General features: G+C 52.9%; 1 protein-coding gene across 1 annotated transcript in view; it reads left to right on the top strand.

The window, feature by feature from the left end:
* Positions 1-474: 474 nt before the first annotated feature.
* The window catches only part of SRRM3 (serine/arginine repetitive matrix 3), a gene marked incomplete at its 3' end in the record, with an annotated part of 43,685 nt that continues 18,927 nt past the window's right edge, over positions 475-25,232 (top strand). Inside the window, exons 1-3 of the mRNA XM_084251035.1 lie at positions 475-523; positions 15,763-16,027; positions 21,628-21,729. Coding sequence (XP_084107161.1) covers positions 15,795-16,027; positions 21,628-21,729 — 335 coding nt within the window. The 5' untranslated portion in view covers positions 475-523; positions 15,763-15,794. The remainder of the gene's footprint in view (positions 524-15,762; positions 16,028-21,627; positions 21,730-25,232) is intronic.

Consider the following 25,232-nt stretch of genomic DNA (forward strand, 5'->3'; position numbering starts at 1 on the left):
ACCTCGCCTCCGACGGCCCGCCAGAATGCACCATGTCTGGAGGCCCGTCTCCTCGTCGGATCTGCGCTTAAACACCGCTGTGCCGTGTCCCCGAGAGGACTCAGGATACCGTGTTCCATTGCCAGCTCCAAATTGATAACCTCTCTTGCCCCGGGAGCCTCCCGGGGACTCTCGTTTCCCCACCTGCAAGGGTGAAGTAGACATTCTCTGCTCTGAAGAGTCCCCAACGCCGGGTGTCTGGCCGCGTCTGCTTTCGGCCCTCCAGGCCTGCAGAGGGCGCTGTGGGGAGAGGGCCGCTCTGGCCGGCGGGCGGGCAGGGAGGCTGCCTCCATGGTGGTGCGCTGTCCAGCATTTCAGCAATCGGCGGCGGCGGTGCCCGCGGGGAGACGGAGGGCGCCGGGCCGCGGGGGCCCAGAAGCTGCCCTGCCTCTCGAGCCCAGAAGGCCACCCGGAGGCGGCAGGAACAAGCGGGGTCGGAGGGCCTGGCTCCAGCTCCCAGCGGAGCGCGGCGGTCAGCGGGGAGGTGAGCGCTCCTGGTGGGGCGGGGGCATTTCTCAGAGGGGCTAGGGTGGGTTGAACCTCGGGCCTCCCCAGCCGGGCTGGAGCTCAGGGTCCACAGACCCCTGAGCAGAGGGTTGGTGTCGGGTGACTGCTAGAGTGTCTATTCAGGGGTGAGAAACACCTGGGGAACGTTGTTCATTTTGCTGAAAGGGATGGAGAAAGTGAGAACCCTGCGGGGATCATGGGTAAGATTCTTTTGGGCATCAGTGACCATGGGCCAGTCCATGAGGATGGTAAGGGGCTCCCAACCGCAGTCCAGTTGCCCTTCTCCGATTGAGGAGAAGGACCTGATCCCCAGGGAAGGGGAGAGATCAATACAAGAACCCCGTGGAGATGCTGGTCAACAGGAAGGGTGGAGGAAGCAGGCCCCTACTTGAAGGTTGGGCTTCTGTCCAGCAGGAGGTGGAAGTATAGGAGACAGTCTGGCCCCTTTCCCAGCTGCCCAAATGCCCCTGGAGAGGCAGGAGCTGGCAATGAAAACTGGGTCTCACACAGGATGGCATTTACTCTCGTACTGGAAAGAGGATAGAGGACACAGAAGAGAAAAATCGCCAGTACAAGTTTAAAGGTGTGTTGTGTGTTGGGGGGTTCTCTGTGGCTTCTCTGTATGCTCAGGGAGAGTTTCTGGAGCTCAGAATGGGCCCAACCCCAGAGCAAATTCCTGGTATGAAGGAGAGAGAAGAGAAGAGACGCAGTCTCTGCCTTGAATTCTCCTCCCCCTCCCTCCCAGGGATCCTGCCTGGACAGTGTCAAAACCTGCAGTTCCTACTTCTGGCAGCAGGTCTGTTGTGGGGATGGATTTGGGGCAGAGCAAGAGAAGGTCTGACCTGGGGCTCTGATGTCTATGTCCTACCTTCCCAGCCATAACTTCTCACTCCCCCGAGACCTCACCCACTCATCCATTTCTGGCATCAGAAAGCCTGGGATAATATTTTGTCCTGTGTCAAGAGAAGGTACTTTGATGGGGTGCTGGGCAGGGGCTGGAGAGTTTCTCTGTCCAGAGGGCATCATAAGGTCATGACCCCAGCATGTGTCAAATCCTTCCTCAGCCAGAAATAGGCCTGGGCTGACAAGGAAACCGCTCCCACACAACACCAGCCTTTTGGTTCCTTAACTTTCTGCCCCATCCCACTCTCCTGTGAGGGGTGGAGGAGAATTCTTGAAGAGTAAAGAGTTGATTGGATGTTTTTAAGAGGTGAGAGTGAATGGATAGGGAGTCATGGACTCTGAAGTCTGAAAAACATGCGTTCAAATCTAAGCTACCTGACTTTGGGTAGACCCAAAATCTTTGTCTTTTGAGCCTGTTTTCCAATCCATAAAACAGGCATTGTGTTAACAATATCTACTTTGCTATGGTGTTTCTTTGTTCAAAGAAATATTCCAGATAATGCATGGGAGACTGCTTTCAAGCTGTAAAATGCTGGGTGAATGTTAGTAAATGAAATGCAAATTAAAATTTCTTAAGGAGGAGCTGGATAAAGGTGGAAAAGTTTTAGTAGTTTGAAGAACATCTTTCTCTTCCCAAAGGAGGTGGACTTTTTTGCGGGTCTCACACCAGACTCCATGCTAAGTACAATACTACAGGTGACTCAGTTAATCCTCACAAAAAGTTCACAAAGAAGCCATTACTGCCCCTATTTCATAGCTGTGAAATGAGACTTGAGTGACTTTCCCAAGGTCATGAAACCTCTCAAGCTGTCTTCCCTAAGGCAGGTGTGGAACTGATGACCTATTCTAGGGCCTTCATGTCAATCCCAGTCAAGTGCCAGTTTCTTGATTTATGGTGCCAGCTTTCCAGCTGGGGATCCTGAGGCACATGGACAAAGGTGTGCAGTGCAGTGAAGGGCTGGCTCCCCAAGGTCACTGAGATGTTTGGAGGCAGAGTGGTGCTTTGAGCTAGCCAGCTGAGTGTCCCCATCACAGCCCACGCCCACCACTATCATGCCTGCCCGAGAGGGTGTCCAGGTCTGGCAGGCCCATCTGCTCACTGCCGCACCCACTTCTCACCTCCTCTGCCTGCCAGCCTCTTGCTGACCTCGGCAAGCCGGTAGCTGCTTCTTCCTTTCTGAACAGTTAGCTCTCACTGTGAGATGGGGCATGGTCACAAACAACTGCCAGCACTGCTGAAGTCAGCCCTCCTACTCACTTTTCTCTTCTTCTGCCCACTTCCTACTGCCCCCAGGGGTGGAATCATACCTCCTCTTATCCCAGCAGCCAGTCAGGGGGCTCTGTGGAGGAGACAAGGGCCGCACTCACTTCCTTAACTCCTACACACACCCTGAGCCTCGCCATCAATGTGTCACTTCCCATGCATTTCATCCTCACATAACCTGGTGCCAAAGGTGCCACTGTCTGTCTTTCACAGAGGAGTAAAGACCTGGAAGTGATGTGACTTTTCCAAGGTCATAGAGCAAGTTCTTGGTGCACCTCAAGGCCACCTCAAGGAGCTCAGTGTGGCTTCCACACATCATTTTGTCCTCAATTCTCCAGGCTCTCCTGGGTAAGTGTCAACCAGGACACTGTAGGCCAGTGGGGATAGGAGCATGGGAGTGACATATGGTGGAAGTAGCTAAAGGACTCAGAGAGGGTCCAAAGACCTTTCTGGATCCATCGCTGCCCCTGGCTCCTTGTATGACCTTGAGCATGTCCCTTCTCTGGGCCTCAGTGTCCTCAATTATAAAGTGATAGGCTTGACTAGATGATGCCCGAAGGCTCTGCCAGCACCAAGATTTTAAGATCTCTCTGTTTTATGAAAGCGTAAATTGGGAAGTGTGTGGTTCTATTGGCAGAAGCAGCAGTTACCTCCAGTGTTTTGAGGTGTGATTTATTATTTGGAGCTGAGATTTAAATTTTACTTGTCCATCCCATCTATAAAGTTGGGAGTTGGCTACCGGGAGAAAGTATGAATTGGAGACCTGGTGGCTCATCTGAAGACTCCAGCACTTTTTGAGCATGACCAAGCTTTTCTGACCCAGGATTTGAGGAGACACTGAAGATGCCCTCCACAGAGAAGTGCCCCCTGGACTTGTCTGCCAGAGTCCAGGAAGCCCAGGTCCTAAAACTTCCATATCCAGGAAAGCAGCAGGGGTGCGGTGGTGGTGGCTTATTCATGAAATCTTGGGGATCTAGAGGGATTTTGCAGCTGATGCTCTAAAGTGAGAGTACAGGGCCCCAGAGAGGGGGTGGGCTGGTCTGACGACTTGCCCAGGCTGAGCAGGCAAGGGCAGCCGGGCAAAAATGAAGTTTTTCTCAATTCCAACATCTTAACTCAGTGAAAGGGTGGAGAATTCCAATAGTATGGAGGGTGTGATGAGGAGAGAGAGCCTCAGGGAGAGGGTGCCCACCGAAGGCAGGAGGCTCAGTGGGGTGAGGGAGGCTCAGGGAGTGAGCAGAGCCTCAGCAGGTGGTGCTTGGTGAGTGGAGAGCAGCTGGATGAGGGGAAGAAGGTCTGGGGGTGGGAAGGGCTCACTGGGAGAGGGGCTCAGAGAAGAGGAGAGGGTCAGGGAAGTGGTGGTGCCCAGTGAGGGAAGAGAGAGATAAATGAGAGGGCAGGAGGCCCGCAGGAGCAGAGGGGTCAATGAACCTCAGCTGGTCTCAGGCCAAGAGTTCCAGACCCCAGCTTTTTTGCCCAACCTAGCTCCTTACTGTGACTTAGTGCCTGCTTCCACCTCCCAGTTCCTTCCCCTTCCCCTCTCCTCCCTCCCTCATTGCACAGGAGGGCAATGACTCCATCCTCAGGAGCCAAACCCTCTTGACTCCCTGTCATCTGGACTGTGGCTTTCAGGGGTGAGCAGGGGATTGGGTTCAGACTACCCAGGCTGACTGTTGAGCTGGGAGCAAGGCCCCCATGCTTACATGTGCCTTAGCCTCAGAGCAGCCCCTCACTCCCCAGGAGACCCCTCCCCACCCCTATTTTAAAAACCACCAGTCCACCCTCTGCGGTGCAGCTTCCTCGGCAGTCAGCCTGGCCTCATCCTCCTGCCACCCCCGCCTGGCCTCCTGCCCACTGCAGAGGCTGTTGTGCCAGCTGGGGCTGGCGGGCAGTGCCACAGCTCTCAGCACCCTGCCAGGTCCTTTGAAGATTATGAGACAGCCTGGTCCCAGCAAAACTGCCCCTGGGGTACAGGCAGCTTAATGGGCTGGGGACCTCTGGGCCTCCCTATTTCTTGCTTTGGGTATGGCCAGTAATACTGAGACACCTCCCAGAACTGAGCCCCAACTCCACCACCACTCCCCAGAACTCCCCAGAATGGAGAGAGGTAAAAAGTACATTTCATTGAATTCTTTTGACTTTAAGAATGACACATCCTCACTGGACAAGAATGGCAATTTAGAAATCAAGGAAAAAATAACTATAATCACCTGTCATCTGACTAGAGCCGGGGGGAAGCGTTTAATGATGACCACTGTGAATACTCTGTGTGTGGGGGTGGAGGTGGGGGGGTATATCCTCCCAGGATTTCATCCATGTGTTCATAGATACATAGACTTAAATAACTGGGGACACATGTTGGGGGAAGTCAGCATCCTATATTTCACTCTATCGTGAGACTGTTCTGATGTCTTTAAAAATTCTTCAAAAAGCATACTTTCCATGACTGTAAAGGCTGGGCGGAGTGACTTCCCAGGGAGCCAGGCAGCTGTGGGGAGTCTTGCCCTCCTCTGCCCTCTGGGTTCCCCTCCAGATACTGTGGGGCCTGTGACAAGGTCAGCCAGGGATTGGGGTAGGTCTGCTTCCTCAGTCCTCCCTCTGCCATGGGCGGAAGTAGGGAGGGTGAAGCTGCTGGGGGAAAGAGAGCCTGAGAAGGTCAAACAGCCCCTGGAGAGGGTGAGAATCTGGATCCAGACCTCCAAGGAAAGAGCTCAGAACTGGGAATGGCTTATTGCCAACCTCCTAGGTTCTGATGTCATCAGGCCCCAACCTCCACCGTGGGTCTGTTTCCTCCCCTGAAAAGTGAGAAGCAGGCAACGGGTGTGAGAACATGGTGGTCGGTGGCTGTGTGAGAGAGAGCTCATAGTCAGCATCTATTGAGTGCTTCCTATTTTCTGGGCACAGAATAAACAGTGAGGACACAGGGTGAGTCAGACGCTGACCCTGACCTTGAGAAACTCCTAGACTAGTGGGAAAGGAGTGTTTGTGGGAAATGAGAGTGAAGACCCCTTGAGGTTCTAGAGGTAAGATGCCCATGGTGATGTGGGTAGGGCATTTAAGTTGGGCCTGGAAAAACAACAGGGAAGGTGCCAGACAGAGAAGGCAGGGCCACCTGCCCCCCGTTCCCTTCCCCAGCTATTGGCACAGCCTTCAGTATCAGAAGCCAGAGAACAGTGTGGGCCACAGCACAAAGGCATAAAAAGTCCTGGTGATCTAAGGGGGCAATAGCTGATCTACTGTCCTAGCATCGAGGGCATGACTGGGAGTGGAGGACAGCCCAGGCATATCAGTAAACTGGTCTGGAGAGACCTTGAGAACCAATGTAAGACTTGGGAATTTATTTGGCATGCAATGGGAATCACGAAAGGCTTTGGAGTAGTTTCACGAGATGGTCAGCTCCGTGCTTCAGGAAGTACATTCTGGCTGCATGTGGGGGAGGAGATGTAGAAGAGGGAGAGAAAGTCACTAAGGACAGAGGCCTGGGAGGAGGCCTCCTGTCGATCTCGGCAGGAGGTGTTGGCACAGTTGCAGAGGAGACTCGCCTCTGGGAGGTGAGCTGGGCCCCAGGTTAGGTTTGCAGAGCAAGGAAGGAAAACTGGTGCAGCTGGGGTAGGATGAGAGGCAGGGACACCTGGCCCCACCCACGTTCCCTTCCCCACTACTGGCACAGCCTGGAGTATCAGACACAGCCCCCCACTGGAGGAGTGGGCTTCAAGACTGGCGGAGGAGTCAAGTCACCGATCTCTGAACAGAAGACCAAAGAGGGCTCCTGGGATGGTAGGGAGGCAGGGACATCCAGCAGGCCCCACTTCTAGGCAGTCCTGTCCCTGCTCTCCCACTGACTCAGCCTGACATGTGGCCCTTGTACCCATCCACTCTTCTCCCCAGAACAGTCTTCCCTGCTTCTGGTTAGTCTCTTCCTCTGTTGCCTGCTCCTTGTCCATCAGAAAGCACAGATGATCATTCATTTATTCATTCATCAAGCATTTTTACTCAGTAGCTCCTCTGAACTGAAAAGCTCAGTGGTCATTGTCAGTCCCAAGCCCCGTCCTAAGCATTGGAGGAAGGAAGAAGCAGCCCTCTGTAAGTGGGAAACAAAGCCCATCAGCTGGTGAGTGTTGGGGGATGACTATGGATTATGTGGGAGCACCCGAGGGCCACCAGTCACTGGAGTGTGGGGGGAGGGTTGCCTGCCTGACCAACGCTGGCACTGGCTTCACAGATGAACTTCATAGGGTGAGTACAGGTTTTCAGTGGGGCGGAGGAGGAGAAGAGAGGGAGCAGGAGGAAGGGCATTTCTGGCAGAAAGCCATGAGCAGAGATGTGATGGAGGAAGAGCACCCAGCACTTGGGGACTCGTATAAATGGAGAGTCACATCCTGTGCTGAGGGGCAGATAATCAGGCTGCAGGCAGAGGCCTCCTGAAGGGCCTTAGTGGCAGTGGGGGAGTCTGACCTCTCTTCTGTAGACAGTGGAAAAACCAAGAGAGGCTTCCTGCGGGTGAGCACACAGCCAGAGCTGTCTCAGGAAGCTCACCCCCACAAGGGTGAGCATGATTTGGACACAGAGAACAGGGGGGCTTCGGTGTATTTTCAGGGCCCAGGGGCCTGTGACCCGGAGCCTCTCCTGTTGTGGCTGTGCTTTTCCCAATCTGGGACACCCAGAAGCACTGCAGCAGTGATCTCTAGGTGCAGAGAACCTGCCTCGGTGTTTCCAGAACAGTCCATGGAAAACAAATTTCCTCCCCCCACCAAAAAAAAAGAAAGATTGATTCAGATTCTGAATGTGGGGCTGAGGAGTCTGCATTTTTAAAACCTCCCCAGTGATTTTACACACTAGACTTGACATCTGGTGCCTCTTCACTTTGCACATGCTGTTCCCTTTGCCCTTCTGCCCTCTTGTTCTACCTCTTTGAACTTCAGCCTCTGCTCACATGGCTTTTGTGTACTATCTTGTTGCAAGCTCTCTCCTCCAAGTACCCCCAGGGGCCTCCTTCTTGGCCCTTATGTACTCAGCTCTGGATGGTTGTCTACCTTTCTGACTCCCTCCGTAATCACCCTGAACTCATCTGGCATTTCCTACATGCTCGAAGGACCCCTATATACTAACTCATTCAGTCCTCACCATATCCCTGAGGGAGCCAGGTCCCCAAGGAAGATACTGAGGCACAGAGAGATTAATTCCATCACTAATATCACCGGTAGGACACAGAGGCCGCAGTGTACTGTGATGCCCGGACAGGGAGCCTTTTAGGGCAAGGGGCCTGTGGAATTCACTGTCACAGGTCCCGTTGCACGCACAGGGCCTGATTGGGGCCAGGTGTCAGGCTCCTCATCTGTAGGATGATCCCTCATCCGAGGACAGGCTCCGCATGACCATCCCCCTCTACTCTGCCTGGCAACTAGGAGGAGTCCATGGTTCCAGGGGGACTGTAAGTTATGAGGTGTGGGGGTTGGGGCGGGGCCATGGCAGTGGACAGAGGACCCCTCTCTGGGACTTTGGGGTGTCCTAGCTTTCCAGACAGGAGACTTTTCTCCTTCCTCCATGTGCTGAAGAGGTTCAGATACACCCACAGAATTCAGACCCTCTCAACGCTGGCAGGGGGTGGGGAGTATAGCTGGGGTGGGGGTCAGAGGCCCTTAGGAAGATTCTAAGGCTAATGGTTGAACAAGGTGAGATCCCGAGAGGCCAGAGTTGCCCAAGCAGTTTGCTCTTATCTGACCTTAAGGGGCTGGCCCCTTCCCAGAGCAAGAAGGGCCCCCTCATCAGTCCTGCCTCCCACCCACAATCCCTCAGGAGCCGTAGGTTATTGTCAATGATGTTGTTAATTAACTGCTTAATTAACTATTTAGGCTAATCAGATTAATTGACATTAATTTGCAACCATTTGTCAAGGACCCTGAAAGCACTGCCTCTCAGAGTTGAAGTGTGCGTGTGGGTCTGGGCAGGGAGTCGGGGAGGATCTGCCACTGCGCTGCGGGGCTGGAAAGAGCAGGTGGCACGCAGTGGCAGCACCAAGTCAATAGAGGGCACAGGGCTCCTGCCTGGGACCGGGCACCTCCTGGGGCTCTCAGGAGTGGGTCCTTGGACTACTGAGTTCTGGCTCTTCATATTTTGGGGAGCTCATCTCCTCTTCCTTGCCCTTAGTTTGCACTAAAAAAATGTCTGATGAGAGGCCAGAGGGAAGAGCAAGATACTTTCTACCCGCTAGGGCTGGAAAGACCTAGGAAGGGGACAGACCTAAGAATCCTACATGAGCCATGAAATAAGTAGGTCACCACATAACTCCTGCTGGAATGAAGTCACATCATCAGTTACAAAGAAAGGGGGGGAGGAAGATGAGCAGTATAGGGTAGATAAAATATGCAAATTATTAAACTGTGATAAAGTGATTCGATTACATTAGTCAATTGCAGTCCCCCAAACCCACAGTGCATTTTTTTGTCTGTTTCAAAACAGAACTTACAGTTTTAAATTATAACACTTGAAACAAACAAACAAAAAAAAAACTACTATGAAACGCATCCTACGTTTGGGAAAAAGAAAAAAATAAAAGCCAACCCACTCAAAACTGGGAGTGTGAATTTGTCTTCAGAGTCGTTCTCTCAAGTGTAAATGGCTCCTCCATCAGTCCAGTCTGGGCTGAAAGTTGGTGGCTGCATTCTTGTATGACTTCCTTATCAACGCCCGAGGGTCCTTTTTCTCTCCCGTGAACCCCTGACCTGTCTTTCTGAGAACATGTTACCCAAGCAGAGGAGGTACAGATTTTAAGGATTCTGGAGATGAATACAAATGTGAGGGAAGAAAAGGGGTCCATTTTGGTGGGAGACTTAAGCTCCCAGGATGGGGGGTTCTTCCTGGGCGGAGAAGGAGCTACCTGCTTGCTAACAGATCTCTAGCTTGGTAAGGGAAGACATGGAGAATAGATGTGGGGTCTCGCTCCCCCCTTTACTGCTTGAGCTGCAGCCCCTGGGGGAGGAAGGACCGGGAGAGACTGGAGGCTGTTGCCTAGCAACGAGAGGCGCATCTGGATCGATGGGAATGGCAGCCAGCCGAGGCTCCAGCCCCCAGCCCAGCTCTCTTTGATCTCACCCGGCCCAGTAGAAACCTGGGGGGGATGCCCAGGGCAGCCTGCATGATTAGAACTGAGTCAATAGAGGGAATTTTCCATAATGAGATTGTGTGGGCAGTGAGATAACTGCCCGTGGCTTCTCTACCACCGTCCCCAGTGGGTTGAAGGAAGGGGCTTATTTGTCCAGCACACACCCTTCTTGCTGATAACTCCTGGGGAGGCACATCATCACCCAGTTTTGATTCTTCTCAGTCTTGGACTGCCTGGGACTCAGGACCAACCTTACCCTGGTCTAACATGTATCCAGGTTCCTGACAGTACATCCAGATGGGGAAACTGAGGCCCAAAAAGGAAAAGAGATCTGGCCATACAGCTTCTAACCCTTGTTACCCGTTCTCAGTCTACCTCCCAGGTATGAATGAGCATGGCAGACAGTAAACCTTGTGGGGAGCAGAGAGGGTAAAGGCGGTGACAGAAGCTGATGAGAACATACAGACTCCTCTGACTGCACTGCAAGGTCAGCTCCAGAGCCAGCTTGGGAGGGTCCTCAGGGATCAAGCATCCTGACACATAAGTGGCTCTCCCTAGGATGCCTTGTCAAGACCCTCTGGCTTGGGTCCTCCCCAGGACACAGAGATCACCGCCTCCCTGGCGATCCCTGCCTTCAATGACAGGGCAGTCACAAAAAGTTTCTTTCTCAGGCTTCCTTTAGCCCCAAACCTCCATTCCAGGTCAGACAGCCACAGGGGAGCTGTCTGCTCCTGGGCTAGAAGGCTATAGCACCCCGAAGGCTAGTGAGGGCCTTGAGAGGAAGAGTGGGTTGGGTGGGGGCAGGGATTCCTTTGTTCCATTAGAGTGAAACTAATACGCTACTTGATTTTTTTGGTATCATTACTGGTCCACAGATCTGTTTACTGGCTCTAACTGGTCTGTGTGGTGACTTCGTGTGTGCTGACATCTGCATGGGTCACATTTGGGAATGGTGACCAGCGACTTTTCCCACTGAGGTCCTCAGAGATGGCGGTGGTTAAAAACATAGAAGTAGTGAGCTCCCCATCAATGCAAACACGGGAAGTGTTTCAAATAATGTTCATGGGTGGCTACTTCACATCAAGCTCTGAACTGGGCTCTAGGGACACAAAGTGGATGCAACCCAGTCATGCTCTTGGCAAGCCCTGTCAGGTCGAGAGTGCGCAGTTATGACAGAAGGAGGGAGGTGCTGAGAGTGGCAACCAGAGCAAAGCTCCAGGAGCAGAGCAGAGCTGTGCCTCCTAGAAAAGGTCCAGAGGCCTCACAGAGGAGGGGTTGCTTAAGCAGTCTGCAGGATGAAGGGAAGGGCGTGTCAGGCCGAGGGAGCACGGCCAGCATGTTCTTGGGTGAGGGGAGTGTAGAGTGTCTGAGACCTAAGAGAAGGGGGGAGCTGGACCCAGGAGCCAGATAAGCTGACCAGCTTTCTCCCCAGGCAACAAGCTGGCCTGACCCAGATTACCCCGCCTTGGGTCTGGGAACTTGCCAGCCCCACCACCTCCCTTCCACAGCTCAGACAGGGACTGCAGGGAAGAGACAGCTCCTGGCCCTGCGCAGGCACAGCTGGCTCAGCACAGGACTGAACAGGGGCGGGCAGGACAGGGACTGGGAGGGCTGTGGTGCCAGCATGCCTGCAGGCCAAGCCGCCTGCCCCTCCTAGCACTGGGCCTTTCCCAACACAGCCAGATCCAGCCTGGGGGCTCTGACCAAAGCATCCTCAGGCTGGTAGAGGGGCAGCAGGAAGCTTGGCTGCTGAATAATTGAAAGGAAGGCTTTCAGGGTTTCTCCCTCCCCCCTGCAGTGTCTTCTAGAGGGTTGGGTAACAAACAGCAGTGCCAGCGCCTCCTGAGAGACTCCAAGGAGGCTGGGAGGAAGCTCATGCTGCTAACCCTCTCACTGCCAGCCTGGGCCTGCCCAGTGCCTTCCTCCCAGGCTGCCACTGCAGCCACTACAGTGTGGTCTTACCAGTGAACACTGGTCTGTAACAGCCTGTGTGGGTGTCTGTAGAAAGTGATCTTTTGTACCTACTAGCCTTCGTGAGTTGGTACTGATTTGGAACGGACAATAGCTTCCTGATCTATTCTGATTTATGCTGATCTATAATTCTTACCAGTCAACTCAACTCACACCTGTGGTGGTTTAGCCTGGTTGGCATGGCTTATGGGTAACACTAACAGCTAACACTTATGCATAGAACTTTCAACCACTGTACATATGTTAATTCCTTTACCCCTCAGGACACTAAACAGGTTAAGTCACTTAAAGGCATGCAGGAAGTGTGCCACTTGCTAATCTGCCTTGGGTCTGTCTTGGATAAGGTGCACCAGTTTTCTCTCCAAAGACCAGTGGCCCCCAAAATTGAAGGCAGCAGACAGCAGAACTCTCTAGCTCAAATGCCATTTCTGGCTCCCTATTGCTTACAGGGTACGGTCCTGCCTCCTCAGCCTGACCCCCAGGCTCCTCCTTGTGCCCTGTGCTCAGCTATGTACAACCCACACTCTTTTCTCTTTCTTCTCCAGAGCCTTCCTCCCACACACACCCACACCCTGCCAGTAATCCATCGTCCCCTCTTTGTCCCACTAGCCCCTACTTATGCTTCAAGATGCTTCCTCCAAGAAGACCTCCCAGTATGCTTCTCCCCACACACACCCTGGCTTGGTTGATGTCTCTGCCACATGTCCCCCACCCAGCACTTAATCTGCTACATCGTTGGTGCCAGTGCTTCTTTCCCTGCAGCTCTCTTATTCTCTGGTGAGCCCCAGAGTGGCCACTCCCTGAACAGCTGTGACATGAATGAGTGACTTGTCCCAGGACCTGAAGGGCTGCATCCCAGTCCTTCGGCCCTTACACCCCAGCCCCACCTCCTTGGGCAGGGAACTCAGGGAGGGCTTCTAGTTTGTTCTAGCCACTGCCTGGTTACCTTTGCCCTCTCCCTATGCTCATGCTCAGAAACTCAAGGTCTGGAGAAGGGTTCCCACCAGGAAGGGAGGCATGACAAGAGAGCCCCCTCTGCCTAATGCTCTGAGGCTATGTAAGTGATGTGGGTGCAACCCGGTTCAGCACCAGGAATTGAGGTGGTGGGACACATTCAGATTTCTTGGATAAAGAAGGAGAAAATATCGCTTGGCCACAACCGAGGTAGTTTTTTCTTTTCCAGCTGGATAAAATATCTTGTAGTGTGACATAAGCATTGTTGTCACACCCTCATTTTTACAAAGAGCCAGACTTAGTTTCACAACCTAACTACCTGGTTTCATGTGTGTTTGTCACTTCTATCACATTTCTAATAGTCGCCAAGAACTTTCCCCCCCAAGAAACACAGGAGGCAGGCCCCTCCCCACCCCTTGCCCCACACTGGGCTTTTTCTGTGCAAGGACTTACCATGTGTCCACAGCCCCTACCTATATAGGAAGGCAGCTTCCCATTACACGTCTCCTTAGGCCCTGGCCCTGCTAGCCCCAGGGCCCTGGACCCTGCCCTGTGCTGCCCTCAGTCTATGCTGTTGCCTGCCTGGACTCTCCTTCCTTACATTGAGAAGACTCAGCTTTCAAAGAGTCAACTCACACACCATTGTCTTTGTGAAGCCTTCCCTCACCATCCCAGGCAAACGTCTCTTTTTTGCTCCCCTAACCTGGAGCGGGGAGCGTGGGAGGGGAAAATCAGAATGAGATAGGGAGTATTGTCTCCATTTTACAGATGAGAAAACTGAGGCTTTCTCAGGCAAAGGTAGGGCATCAAGTTCAAGTATTCTGTCTCCAAATTCAGTGGTCTGGTCCATTTCCCCCCCTTTCCTGGGTTAGAGCAAAACAGCAGAAAGATCTAAGTGGCAAGATGGTTATATTGTGTGTGATCACAGATGTTTACTGGGAGTGCTTACTTGAAGCTGTAGGAACTTGTGCCTTTGAGGCCCTGAGTCCTGGCATTATTACTGGGAAGGAGGTCTCTGACAGGCAAGGCAGGGAAAAGAGCCCCCAGACAAATGGGCCTTGTCCCCTGGGCAAGAGAGGCTTCTTAGCCCTAGAGCAAAGGGAGTCCAGGGTTGGCATCATGGGTGCTGCCCATGGTGCCAGAAGTTGATGCCTGGGAAGTGAGATGGGGAAGAGAAGGAGATTTCTGAGGCCAGCAGAGGTTAAGGGGGAAAGTGGCCCAGGCCACCCCAGACGGCTTGGCTTTCCGAATGATTCCTACCCCCTGCTCTAGCCCCTCCTCCCTCCACAATCAACAAACTCATTCACTCTCAGTGAACTCTAGTTGCATAATGACAATTCCCAAGTCAGTCCCAAAGCTCAGCCTCCTGAGTGCCAGATCCATGGTTCAAAGCTTCCTGGACATCTTCATCTGGATGTCTAGGGCCTCCTTATACCCCCATATGTCCAAGACAGTGAGGTCACCACTGCCAACTAATTCTTATGCCCACAGCTACCATTGTATGATTGCATTTGCATGCCAGAGGATTTAGGATGGGAAGCTAGCAGAGCTTAGGGTGAAGAGGTTAGAACAGCTATGTAGTCTGTAAACCCCATAAAACCCTTCTCTTCAGAAGTGTCTGAATGATGCTCCCAGGTAGCAGTGGGGGTAAGAGGCTCAGAGAGAGGGCAGTGACACCCTGAGGGTCACACAGCAAGGACTGAAAGCTCCAGCCCAGAAGCCAGGGATTTGAGGTTTGGGGGAATGGACATATGAGAAAAGTTTATGTTCTGATCATCACTATTACCTCCTGTAGCTGCAGAGACTGGGAGGCGGGGGCGGGAGTGGGGGGAGTTGCTGAGAGCTTTAGAGACTCTGAAGGGAATGAGTGACACTCCCATCTCCATCACTCTCAAGTCAGTGAGGTAACTGTGTGTTGGGGGGCTGTGTGGCAAGGAAGGCCCCTCCGGATGTCCAGACATACCCAAACTCTTATTTTCTTCCCACCACCCTCTGCCCCTTCTTCCCTCCCTTCCTGTTCCCTGGGAAGGAGGCCTCCCTGTTGCTTAGCAACTAGCAGAGCCTTGGAGAAAGGAAATGGAAATAGCTCAGGAGGTGCCTCCCCTCTGCTAAGATAGGTCCTTAGTGTGTGTGTGTGTGTGTGTGTGCATGCATGCACACACATGTGCATGCATATGCTTTACTTTGGGCCTAGCATGGAGCCAGGGTTCTTACCTCCAAAGCCACCCTGCCCAGAGCCTATAGGAGGAGGTGGCTGCCTGGGAAGCTTATGTCAGTGCTACTTTTGGGCACATCCTCAGAAGCAGTGTTTCCAGAACAAAGGAGGGGACAGTCCTGCGGGCTTCAATCTGGGTCAGGCCTCCACCTGGAATGTTGGCTTTGAGAAATTATCTAGATAAAAGATGCAGATAAAAAACTGTATCTGTGGTGGGAATGCAATTGAGACTGGAGAAGGCTCCACTTTCCCAACCTACAGGGCTGTCCTGAGAACAGACTGGGAGGTGGGAGCATATGTGGTCTGGGATCCCACCTGCCAGAGTCAGACAAGGGTCGTTTTGGGGAGGCAGGAGTGCTCAAAACTGAGCCTGAAGGAAGGAAAAACAAGAATAAGACTAACAAATTTTCCCAGAGAAGGTTTGGTTGCCTGGGGGGTTGCAAGCAGGTGTGCCTGCAGGGGCTAGAGGGTCAGGCCAGGAAAAGCCACCAGACAGAATGGGATGCTTCGGTAGTGACTAACTCTGGAGTGACACAGCTCCAATCCAAGGGCCCTAGAGTCCATCTTGCCTGGCAGCATCCACCCACCTTTTAGTTGGGGAAAGCCCAGTGTCCAAACCCCTTCATGCCCTGAGGTGTGGCCCAAAGGCAAACTTGCCTTACCCTCCGCTCCCCTCTGCTGCCTGAGGGGAAGCGGATCAGCGCCATGAGTGGGCCTTTTAATCTCCAGGATTAACCTGCGCAGAGAGGGATTTAGCAGGTGGCTGAGAAGTCACCATCCCGCCTCATTCCTGTGTCTGTCCTGTAGGGCCCAGTCCAGCAGCTCCAGGGCCATCCGCTATGTCCTCCACCGTGAACAACGGGGCAGCCAGCATGCCGTCCCCACCCGACGCTGCCAATGGCTTCCCGCAGCCGGGTGCCTCCTCCGGAGCCTGGCCACGGACCGAGGAGGAGCTGCGTGCCGCGGAACCAGCCTTGGTGAAACGCGCTCACCGTGAGATCCTGGACCATGAGCGCAAGCGGCGTGTGGAGCTCAAGTGCATGGAGCTGCAGGAGATGATGGAGGAGCAGGGGTGAGCTGGGCCGTGGGGTGGGACTCCGGCTCCAGGATGGGGCCAAAAGATGGGGCCAGGGCTCAGACCGAGGTGGGGAGCAGTGCGAACTTGGGGAACCAGGAGGCTGGGTCCAGCTAGATGCCTGAGTCTGAACCAGTGGAAGTGAAACCATTGCAAGCCCAGGGGAATCTTCATTCACTCATTAACTTATTCAACCAATGAGCTGCCTCTGAGCCCTTGGTCTTTGTCAAGCTCAGAACTGGGTTCAGATTCACAGAAGCCAAGGAGAAAGAGTCTGCGCCTTCCAGAAACATCCAGTCTAGTGGGGGAGAGAGGCACGAAAACGTCAATGATAACTTAAGGCCTCAGTTTCCCCTTCTATAAAATGGGTGGATCAGACTGCCTGTGTTCGGCCAACCAGTGCTAAAGCCAGACAAGAAAATGCAGCTGGTCTTTACCATGGTCGCTGGCTGCTTGTGATTTCAACAAAGCCTGGCCTGAAGCCACACCTGCAAGCTTTAGTTCCACACGTCTAGTTCAGAACCTGTCACAGAGGCACACAGGTGCGTGCCAGGCACGGATTGGAGTGCTTCCTCAAAGACCACTTCCCACCTCCACACCCCTTTCCCATCTCAGAAGGAAAACAAAGTTCACAACCAAAACAAATGAGAATCACAGCTATAAGACAGGACAGGAGAGGATCAAGTGCTTCAGGAGTTCAGAGGAGAGAAGACATCTGAATGGGTCTTGAGGGGTGAATAGGAGATTGTCAGTTTGTCAAGCTGTCATTGTGCAATGATCAGTAAGTAGGATTTAGGAACCTCCCTCACAGGTCCAGTGGAGACAAGGCAGCCTACACCGAGGCAGAGGCAAAGAAGCAGAAAACAAAACCACCCCCATTTGTGCAACTTGGAGGAAAGCTGATGGGTCCACGGCTCCCTTTTGCATCTGCCCTGAATCCTTCAAAATTAGTGGGCTGGCAATTGAGGGAGTTAAAGTGGGGAGCCCATTAGACTTGTGCTGTCAGTGAGCAGAGAAGTCAGAAAGGCCCCCAGAACTAGATGGGGATAGGCAGCTTATGCAACAGTCCTTCCCATCCACAACGTCTGTCCATCCAGGCCTCCTGGGCAACTCAGAGCTAGCGAGATATAGTTCACCATCTCTCTGGAGCCCAGGAAGACACTGACACTCAGGTCATCTGGAAGGGGGCTGGGAGACCCAAGATCCCTGGTAGGGTGCTCATCAGGGTCCCTTGTAAGAAGAAGAAAAGAGTACAGGGACCTGGTGCTCACCTCCAGCTGGGGTGAATGCCCCCACGGGGTGCCCCTGTGGCAAAGAATGGCTGGATGGAAGGCTGCTGAAGACAGACAAAGGGAGGCCTCCAGCTGGCGGTGAGAACAGGTTTGATGAGCTGGGGCTGTGGGCAGAGGAAATGAGATCCCAAGGGGCAGGGTTGAGTGGGGACTGGGAAGTGGAGTACCCTCTGCAGAGAGAGCCCAGGGACCTTAATTAAACCTGCAAATCTTGCTGAGTTGGGAGACTCCAAGAGTGAAGGGCGTGTGGGCAGGTGGGTGCGGCTAGAGAACAAGAGGGATGACTGGGACAGAGGAGGGCCAGCCTTCTGCACTTTATTCTTGGCAGCCACCCCCATCCTCTCAAAAAACCCCACTCCTCTCGCTAAGCCCACTCCTCTCTACTGAGTCTTTCCATCCTGGAAGTCCTTCCCCTCTAAGAGCCTCATCCTTTCAAGGAACCCCTAAGGTTGCCCCCTCATGGCTCCCCCTCTCCAAACCTCCAACCCCCTAGCTGAATCTCCTCCCTGCCCCCCACCCCCACCCCGAGTCTCCAGTCCCTCACTGCACTGGGAAGGGTCCCATCAGATAAGAGGCAGACTAAGACAGAGGGTCGTGCCATGTGGCCATGACCTTGGCCCTAAGGCCCATGCTGTCTGGGAGCAAGCACTTGATCTCTAGATGTTCACTCAGGGCCCTTCCCCAAACTAAGCCCTCAGTGAGGTGGTCCCCAGGCTGCAGTCTCCCATGAGTTATCATCGCCACTCCCATCCCTTACGCCACAGCCACTCTGAAAACCAATAATCCAGGCTGCCATCCCAGGCCTGTGACCTTGGCAAGCCAGAGTCACTCACCTATAACATAGGAACCCCTGTCTTCCAGAGTGTTCTGAGGGAACCAAGGCACATACAGGGCTCCCCCACCCACTGCCAGTCCCCAGAAATTACTCCATAGACACTAGGGACCCTTGCTCTGTTATAAAATCCAGTCATTAATATCCATTTCTAGAAACACTGGTTCATTCACATTTATTTACCAAGCATTTGACAAATATTCCCACTAGTAACAGCAACACACATTCTTTGGCCCCATTAAAAAGCAATCCCTTCCTTAATATTGATGGATGGTGGCTAATTCACTGGTGATTGATGCAGTATTGGAGTCACCTTCCTGGGCAGCCTCTGCAGGCAGCCTGCAATCACCCGGAGCCAGGCTGGAGCCCCCAGGCTGCACTGTAAAGCTGGACAGCTTCCACCCCAGCGCTGGGGCCCCTCAACTTATAGCTTCAAACTCTCCCCTCTCCCTGTTCTTTTTCCTCATCTGTGAAATGGGAATAATAAGGCCACTGCCCACCTCTCCCTCAGAGCTGTAGTGAAGATCAAATTAATGACCAAGGAAGTAAATTATCTAGGAAGCACTGGGTCTGGGGGGGGGGGCAAGGACAGGCAGAATGAAACAATTCCCACTCTGGGGACCTCTTTTAAAATGCAGTGTCCCCTCACCCCACCCTAACACCAGAGGGTGAACTATGGAGTCCCCAAAGCAGCAACGCATCTGGCATTTGGCATGTCCTTCCTTCGTGGCCTATAGAGTGAAGCAGGGACAGAAGGAGCTAGACTGGCTGGGGCAGCATTTAAGCAGGAAGCTGGGGCCCTGAGACAGATGTCATTGCCCTCCCCACTGCCCCTCCTCCGGCCAAGTCCTTGACTTTGAAAGCCCGGCCTCCTGCATGGCCTTGAGTTGGCAGTGCTGCCACCTCTGCAGGGAGTGGCTGGCTTGGATCCTAGCCCCCCTCTCCGTCTCAGCCTTGCTCTCCTAGGAGAGCAGGGAGTAAAGACCCAAGTAGACTCCCCATTTGGTAGTATGATGACCTGCCAGAGGTCTGGGGTGCAGAAAAGCAGGGAGCCTGGGATGACTAGATCCTCTGTCCCCACTGCTCAGGGACAAATAATCACCAGTCACTACCATTATGGAGCACCTACTGTGTGCCAGGCACTGTGCATATTGCGTTAGATGAGCATCTCCTTTAATCTAGGACAATCCCATTTCACAGGTCCAGAGGCTAAAGCCAATAGAAGTGCATGGACTTGTCCAGTCACAGAGCTAGAAGGTGGAGGAGGGTGCCGGTATTCAAAACCAGACTGCCTCCCTCTCCCGCTTCTCCCTTAATCACTGCCCCACGTGACCACAGCTGAGCGAGCTGACCTCAGGAGGTCACTGGGGAGACCAGGAGGTGGTGGTTGCCCTTGAGACCCATGTGCCCAATAACTGAATGCCAGCCCTGGGCTCCTAGTCCCTTGCAGCCAAGGCCAAATGTCTAAGCCTGAAGCTAAACAGGGATTGAGGTAGACACTGACTAGTCAGGGCCCAGAGTTTGGCAACACTTGTTTAGAGGTGTCAGTACACACACACACACACTCACACCCTCACACACACACTGCATTACTGCACTGGGGGTGGGGATCAGAAGAAATGGATCCTCGCTCTGCCAGGCAGGACTTGGTCCTCCCTGTGATGGGTCTCATGGACACCCGAACCTGCGAGCCAGGAGACCCTAGCTGGGTGAGGATCAGGGGGCACGAGTTAAAAGTAGGTAGTGCTCCTTATTTAACCCCCAATATAGTCAGTCAGGTCCCCAGCCCCAGCCATCCTTCCCACTGGATGGTTTTTTGTTCACTGTCTCCCCTGCATCGTCAGGCCCATTTTCTAGCTATGACCTCACCACCTCCTGCAGGAGCCCAAGGCCAGCGCCAGGCCCCTCCTCCAGCCACACAGCTGCCAGCGCCGTCCTTCCAAAATGAAAATCCAACCTTCAAACTCTCCAATGCCTCTCCATCACCAATTACTCATTTATCAAAAATTGTTGGATACAACATGTGGCAGGCAAGGTGCCAGGTGCTGGAGACATGCTGGCAATCCAGACAGACAAGGCCCCTGCCCTCAGGGAACTCCCAGCCCGCACAGGGTGCAGAAGACCCAACAGATAATGACTAGCTCAGGAACCACCTGCTAGCCTCTGGAGGTGCACGTTGCCATGGAAACACAAGTGTTGGCACATAACCTGGTGGAGTGGCTATCTCTTCTGCTGTAAACACCCCTGTGAGTCAAGTCCTGTGCTCAGCCATGATTATCTCTACAGGGCAAACCTGGAAGTTAATTTGGTTGTGTTTACTTTGCTTAGAAAAGAATTACCAAATTGCTCTCCAAAAAGACTGGGTCAGTGGGCAAATGCTTGTGGAGGGAGATGAGGAAAGGAGCGAGGAGAGAGAAGGGAGGAGAGGAGAGGGTCCCTGAGAGGGAACGAGGTAGCACTTTCATGGACAGGCTGAGTGGAGGGCTGGGTCCACGGTGTGCACAGAGAATGGACGAGGAACAGATGGCAGAAGCAAGACGGGACCCCGGTTCCTATTTTGCTACCACACTTTCTGTCCAGCACAATAACCTGCAACCCAGGAAGGAGAGGAAGAGGGCCTGGGACCCCAAGATTCATTCAGCAAAAGCCACAGGACACCTGCTGTGTGCCTGCCATTAGAGCAAGGGGCATGGGGAGCAGCGACCCTCCAGTGAGCGGGCAGCATGGATAGGGCCTGGAGGGAGGCCTGGGCAGCAGCTTGGGGTGCAGTGAGAGACAATGACCAGTGACCCCAAGGTGTGAGAACAGGAAGGAGGAGTGGATAATTCTGCACTTTGATCCCTAGCCTGAGGCTGGGCTCAAGGAAGGAAGCAGAGAGAAGTAGAGAAGTCAAGGGCTTCCATTCAAGGCCCAGTTTTCCTCTACCCACCCCCACCCTAAGCCCCAGGAAGAGGGACGCAAAGGATCTACCACTGGGATCCCAGGCATGCCCCTTAGCAGTCTTGATCTTGCAGAAGTGGGGATACATTGCGCACCTCCCTAGGCTGTTGTAAGGATCAGATGACCATGTGGCCAGGAAAGCAGAAAAGGCCACAGAGGTGTCACAGCCTGATTCTCACTTCCTAAAATGCATCCAGGGAATGACTGCAGCCTGGCTATGAGGGAGGCTGCCCTGGGGGTGGAGGGATGTGCAGCTTCACCAGGTGGCCTGTCCACCTCTGGGAACAACTCTTCCTTTTGTTTATCTGGTTGGTTGGTTATTTGGTTGGTTGGCTGGCTTGGTGCAAAATGGATAAGCCTCCAGCTCTCCCAGCGCTGAGAGCCTTGCTTGGTGGTGTGACTCGGACAACTCGTTGCAAGCTGTGCACTTGAGGCTGTGGCTGGGGGAATGACCTGGGTGGAGGGGATGGGTAGAGAGGGAATCAAAGCCAAGAGAGCATCCCTTACCCCTTTGGTGCCCCCGCTTCCTGCAGGTACTCGGAGGAAGAGACCCGGCAGAAGGTCAGGACGTTCCGGCAAATGCTGATGGAGAAGGAGGGGATGCTCACCAGGGAGGACCGGCCTGGGGGCCACATGTGAGTGTTGGCCTGCGTGGGGGCAGAGGAGTTGGGGTGTGGGCTCAGGCAGCAGCTAGGTGCCAAAGGGGTCTTTCCAAGTGTTCCTCAGGCGGTTGGGGCTGGGGGCTCAAAGAGAGGTTTGAGGGAGAGAAGGAAGAGGAGAGGCCATGGGCCTCTCCATTGGAAGCTCTGGTCTGGCAGAGGGAACAAGGCAGGGTGCCGGGCACCAGGCTATCACCAAGGGTTTCCACCTGCACCCTGATTCTATCTAAGGCTCAGCAGTGGGGGAAACGGGGCAGCCCAGATATCGGCTCAGGGATTCCTGGGCACACATCAAGAAACTTCAGAAATGTTCTGACAGAGATGTCACAGAGTTGCCACAGAGTTTCACTGGTGGACAGTGTGACTGCAGGGTAGTCTCTCTGCGCCTTACAGCCTGTAAAATGCTCCTGCTCATTTTTTTTTTTTTGAAAGATATATTTATTTATTTATACAAGTACTGGGTACAGTCAGAAGCGTGGGAGGATGAGAGAATTCACCAGAGCCAGAGCAGGGAGCAGAACAGACAGAACGACGAAATACACTGCTGAGGGGAGTTGCGGGTGCGGCAGGAGAGGTCTGCGCGCCATGGGGGACCCTTTCCTGCGGCTGGGGATCGAACCAGCGCTGCAGAGGCTGTGGGCAGCTTTGCAGCCCAGCGCTCAACCACTGCGCCACCAGGGGAGACCCAATGTTCCTGTTCATTTAATTCCCATCCTTCCTCAACCCTGCTTTCTCCTCTGCTACCGTTCCACATTTTTCTCTCCTTCCTCAACCAAATTTCCGTAGAGTGTGTGACAGTCATTGTCTCCTTCCTTAAGCCGTGGGGCTCTAGCTTCTGCGCTGTTGTTACCTGCATGGCTGTGGGCACCCAGGTCCTCCTCGCCATGGTCATTCTTGTCTGCAGACCTGGCCTCTCTCAGGCACGTGCCCACTTTGGATGCCTACATTCCCCCCAGCTTCCAGGATGTGGTTCTCCTGTGAGTTTCCTGTTGCCTTTCTGACAGCTTCTGCTGTCTTCCTCACTCCTCTATTCTTCCCAGTGGTTGGTTCCCCTGTCCTCTGGTCTCCTCCCCATGTATGCCTGGGGCTCTCACCCATTACCCAGCTGGAACTCTCTCCTGTCAACAAATGACTCCCAAGTCTTGATCTTCCCTTTCCTTGAATGAATGAATGAATGAATGATGCATTTAAGAACTGGGGCACAGTGGGAAATCGGCTCTGTCTCCATCACGGGAAGAAATATCTTAGAGGTGTGTGCTGTGGTATGAGATGGGAGGAGAGGGAAGGAGTCAGGCCCCCTGCTCTATGGTGAAACATAAACCTGAAACCTGAAACCAGGAATTACTGGCAACCCCTGACAAGAAGGCCACTTGAGCTGTTTAGTCTTCAGGCCCTGTGTGTGTTCTGTAGGGGATGAGAGGAAATGAGGCAGAGGGGTCAAATCAGGAAGGGGTCCTTAGAAGCTGTGTCTGAAAGACCACACGGTGCGGGAGCACCCCAGCTTGGGGGGGGGGGGCGGGCGGGAAGAACAGAGACTTAGCAGGGTCCTGCTGTCCCACTGGTATGAAGACAAGACCTTTATCAGTTTTGTTTCCTGCTCTACCTTGGTGCCTAGCACAGTGATACTTGTCCGATTTCCTCTGAAGCCTCAATTTCTTCCTTTATGCAGGGAAGGGGCTGGCCAAAAGGTTTCTTCTAGCTCAGGCAGCCAAGACAGTATGAAAATAGCACTCCAGAGAGTGACTGCGGCAAGCTAAGGAGGCTGATGGCCGCCTGGATTAATCGAGTTTGGAGGAGCAGTTTGTGGTACCGAACCCAAGGCACAGGCAGAGAGGTGACCCAGGGCTGGAGACATTAATTGTGTGTCTTCCTGTGTACCCGGCATCTGACCAAATCTTCGCTTCTCAGCTCAGATTGTGGGGCAGTGGAGGGAGGGTGTGGGGTTTGATGTCAGATGCCCCACCTATCCAAACCTCTAAGTCAATGTGAACTCCCTGAGCTCTGGATCCCAATTCCACCACACCCCAGCTGTGTGATGTGGGCAGGTCCTTGACTTCTCCTGACTTCTATGTCTTAACTCATAAAATGGAGATAAAATTCATAAAATGGAGACGTTGAGGACATTAAGTGAGACCATCAAAGTAAGTGTGAAAAATAGTGGCAGGCACACGGCAGACATGCATCGTTACTGGATGATCTCCATCACTATCTTAGCTCATGCCACTTGAACAAATTGCTATAAGCTAGGTGGCTAATCAATATTAGAAATCTATATTCCTTAGCTCTGAAACTGGAAGTCCAGGATTCCAGCATGATCGGGTTCTGCTAAGAGCCCTCTTCCCCATGTCAGGCATCTACTTCCTTGTGTCCCCTCACATGGCAGGAAGAGAGCTAGTTAGCGCTCTTCTAAGGACACTAATCCCATTCATTCTGAAATACATACATCGTGTTCTCTATTTCTCATAGAACTGCTATCCGTATCTTTTTCTTTTTTCACTCTGATAGACAATCTTTAAGAATAATTATTTTCATATTATGTAATATAACAAAATGTTGGGGACAGGGAGCTTATGGAGAACCATATTCATAAGCCGCTTCCTAACACAAAGGCAGTGAGTAAATCCCAGTCTTTTTTTTCTATGCATGTAATTTTATACATAGTTTGACCTCTCTATGTCTCATTATTTTATCTATAAGTTAGGCTATTAACAATGGTACCTCCTCAGTGTCTCATTCTGAGCATTAAATGATTAAATGAAATAAACATGCAAAGTGCTTAGAATAGTATCTGGCACCCATGTTAGTAGTTACGATCATATGTGCCATGTGTGATAGTTTTCACTTGCTGTGAAAGGCTACAGAAGTCCAGGCCTGAGTCATCTCCAGTCCTACCACTGCCCCCAGGCCCTTGCTCCTGCAGGCCTGGCCACTGAGTGAATGAGTAGCAAGGGCAGACCCGATGCCTGGAATCCTTCCCTTCTTCTGTCTGGACTCTTTCATCTGTCAATTGACTATTATGCTCCTGCTAATAGGAAACAGAACCAGTTAATTAGGGAACTGCTGGCATGAGAAAGAGAGTGAGATGGGCAGTCTCCCCCATGTCGGAGCCCTGACGATAGCAGCCAGGTCAACGAGTGTCCCACTGAGGCATGCTCAACCTTGCCATGCTCTTGGCTCCTCTGCAGTGGACTCTGTTTGGACCTACTCTGATCACCTTTGTGGGGTTGGTTTGTTCTGTCATAGAGGAACAATGCCTCCCCTGCCTGTTGCACAGATGTGGTGAGAAGTTAAGTCAATAACAAACATGAGCTTAAGAACATGAACAAACTTAAGAAGATTAAACAAACCCAGATCTCACTCTCTGTGAAGTGGAGAGGGGACAGCTGTACTAACATCTGTAACTGGGAAGGCCAGCCACAGAGCAAGGGCTGTCCTAAATTTGCACATGAATTCTCAAAGACAGTTGCACAAGTGAGCTT

This window comes from Talpa europaea (assembly GCF_964194135.1).
Source record: "Talpa europaea genome assembly, chromosome: 12".
In the NCBI taxonomy this organism is placed as follows: Eukaryota; Metazoa; Chordata; class Mammalia; order Eulipotyphla; family Talpidae; genus Talpa; species Talpa europaea.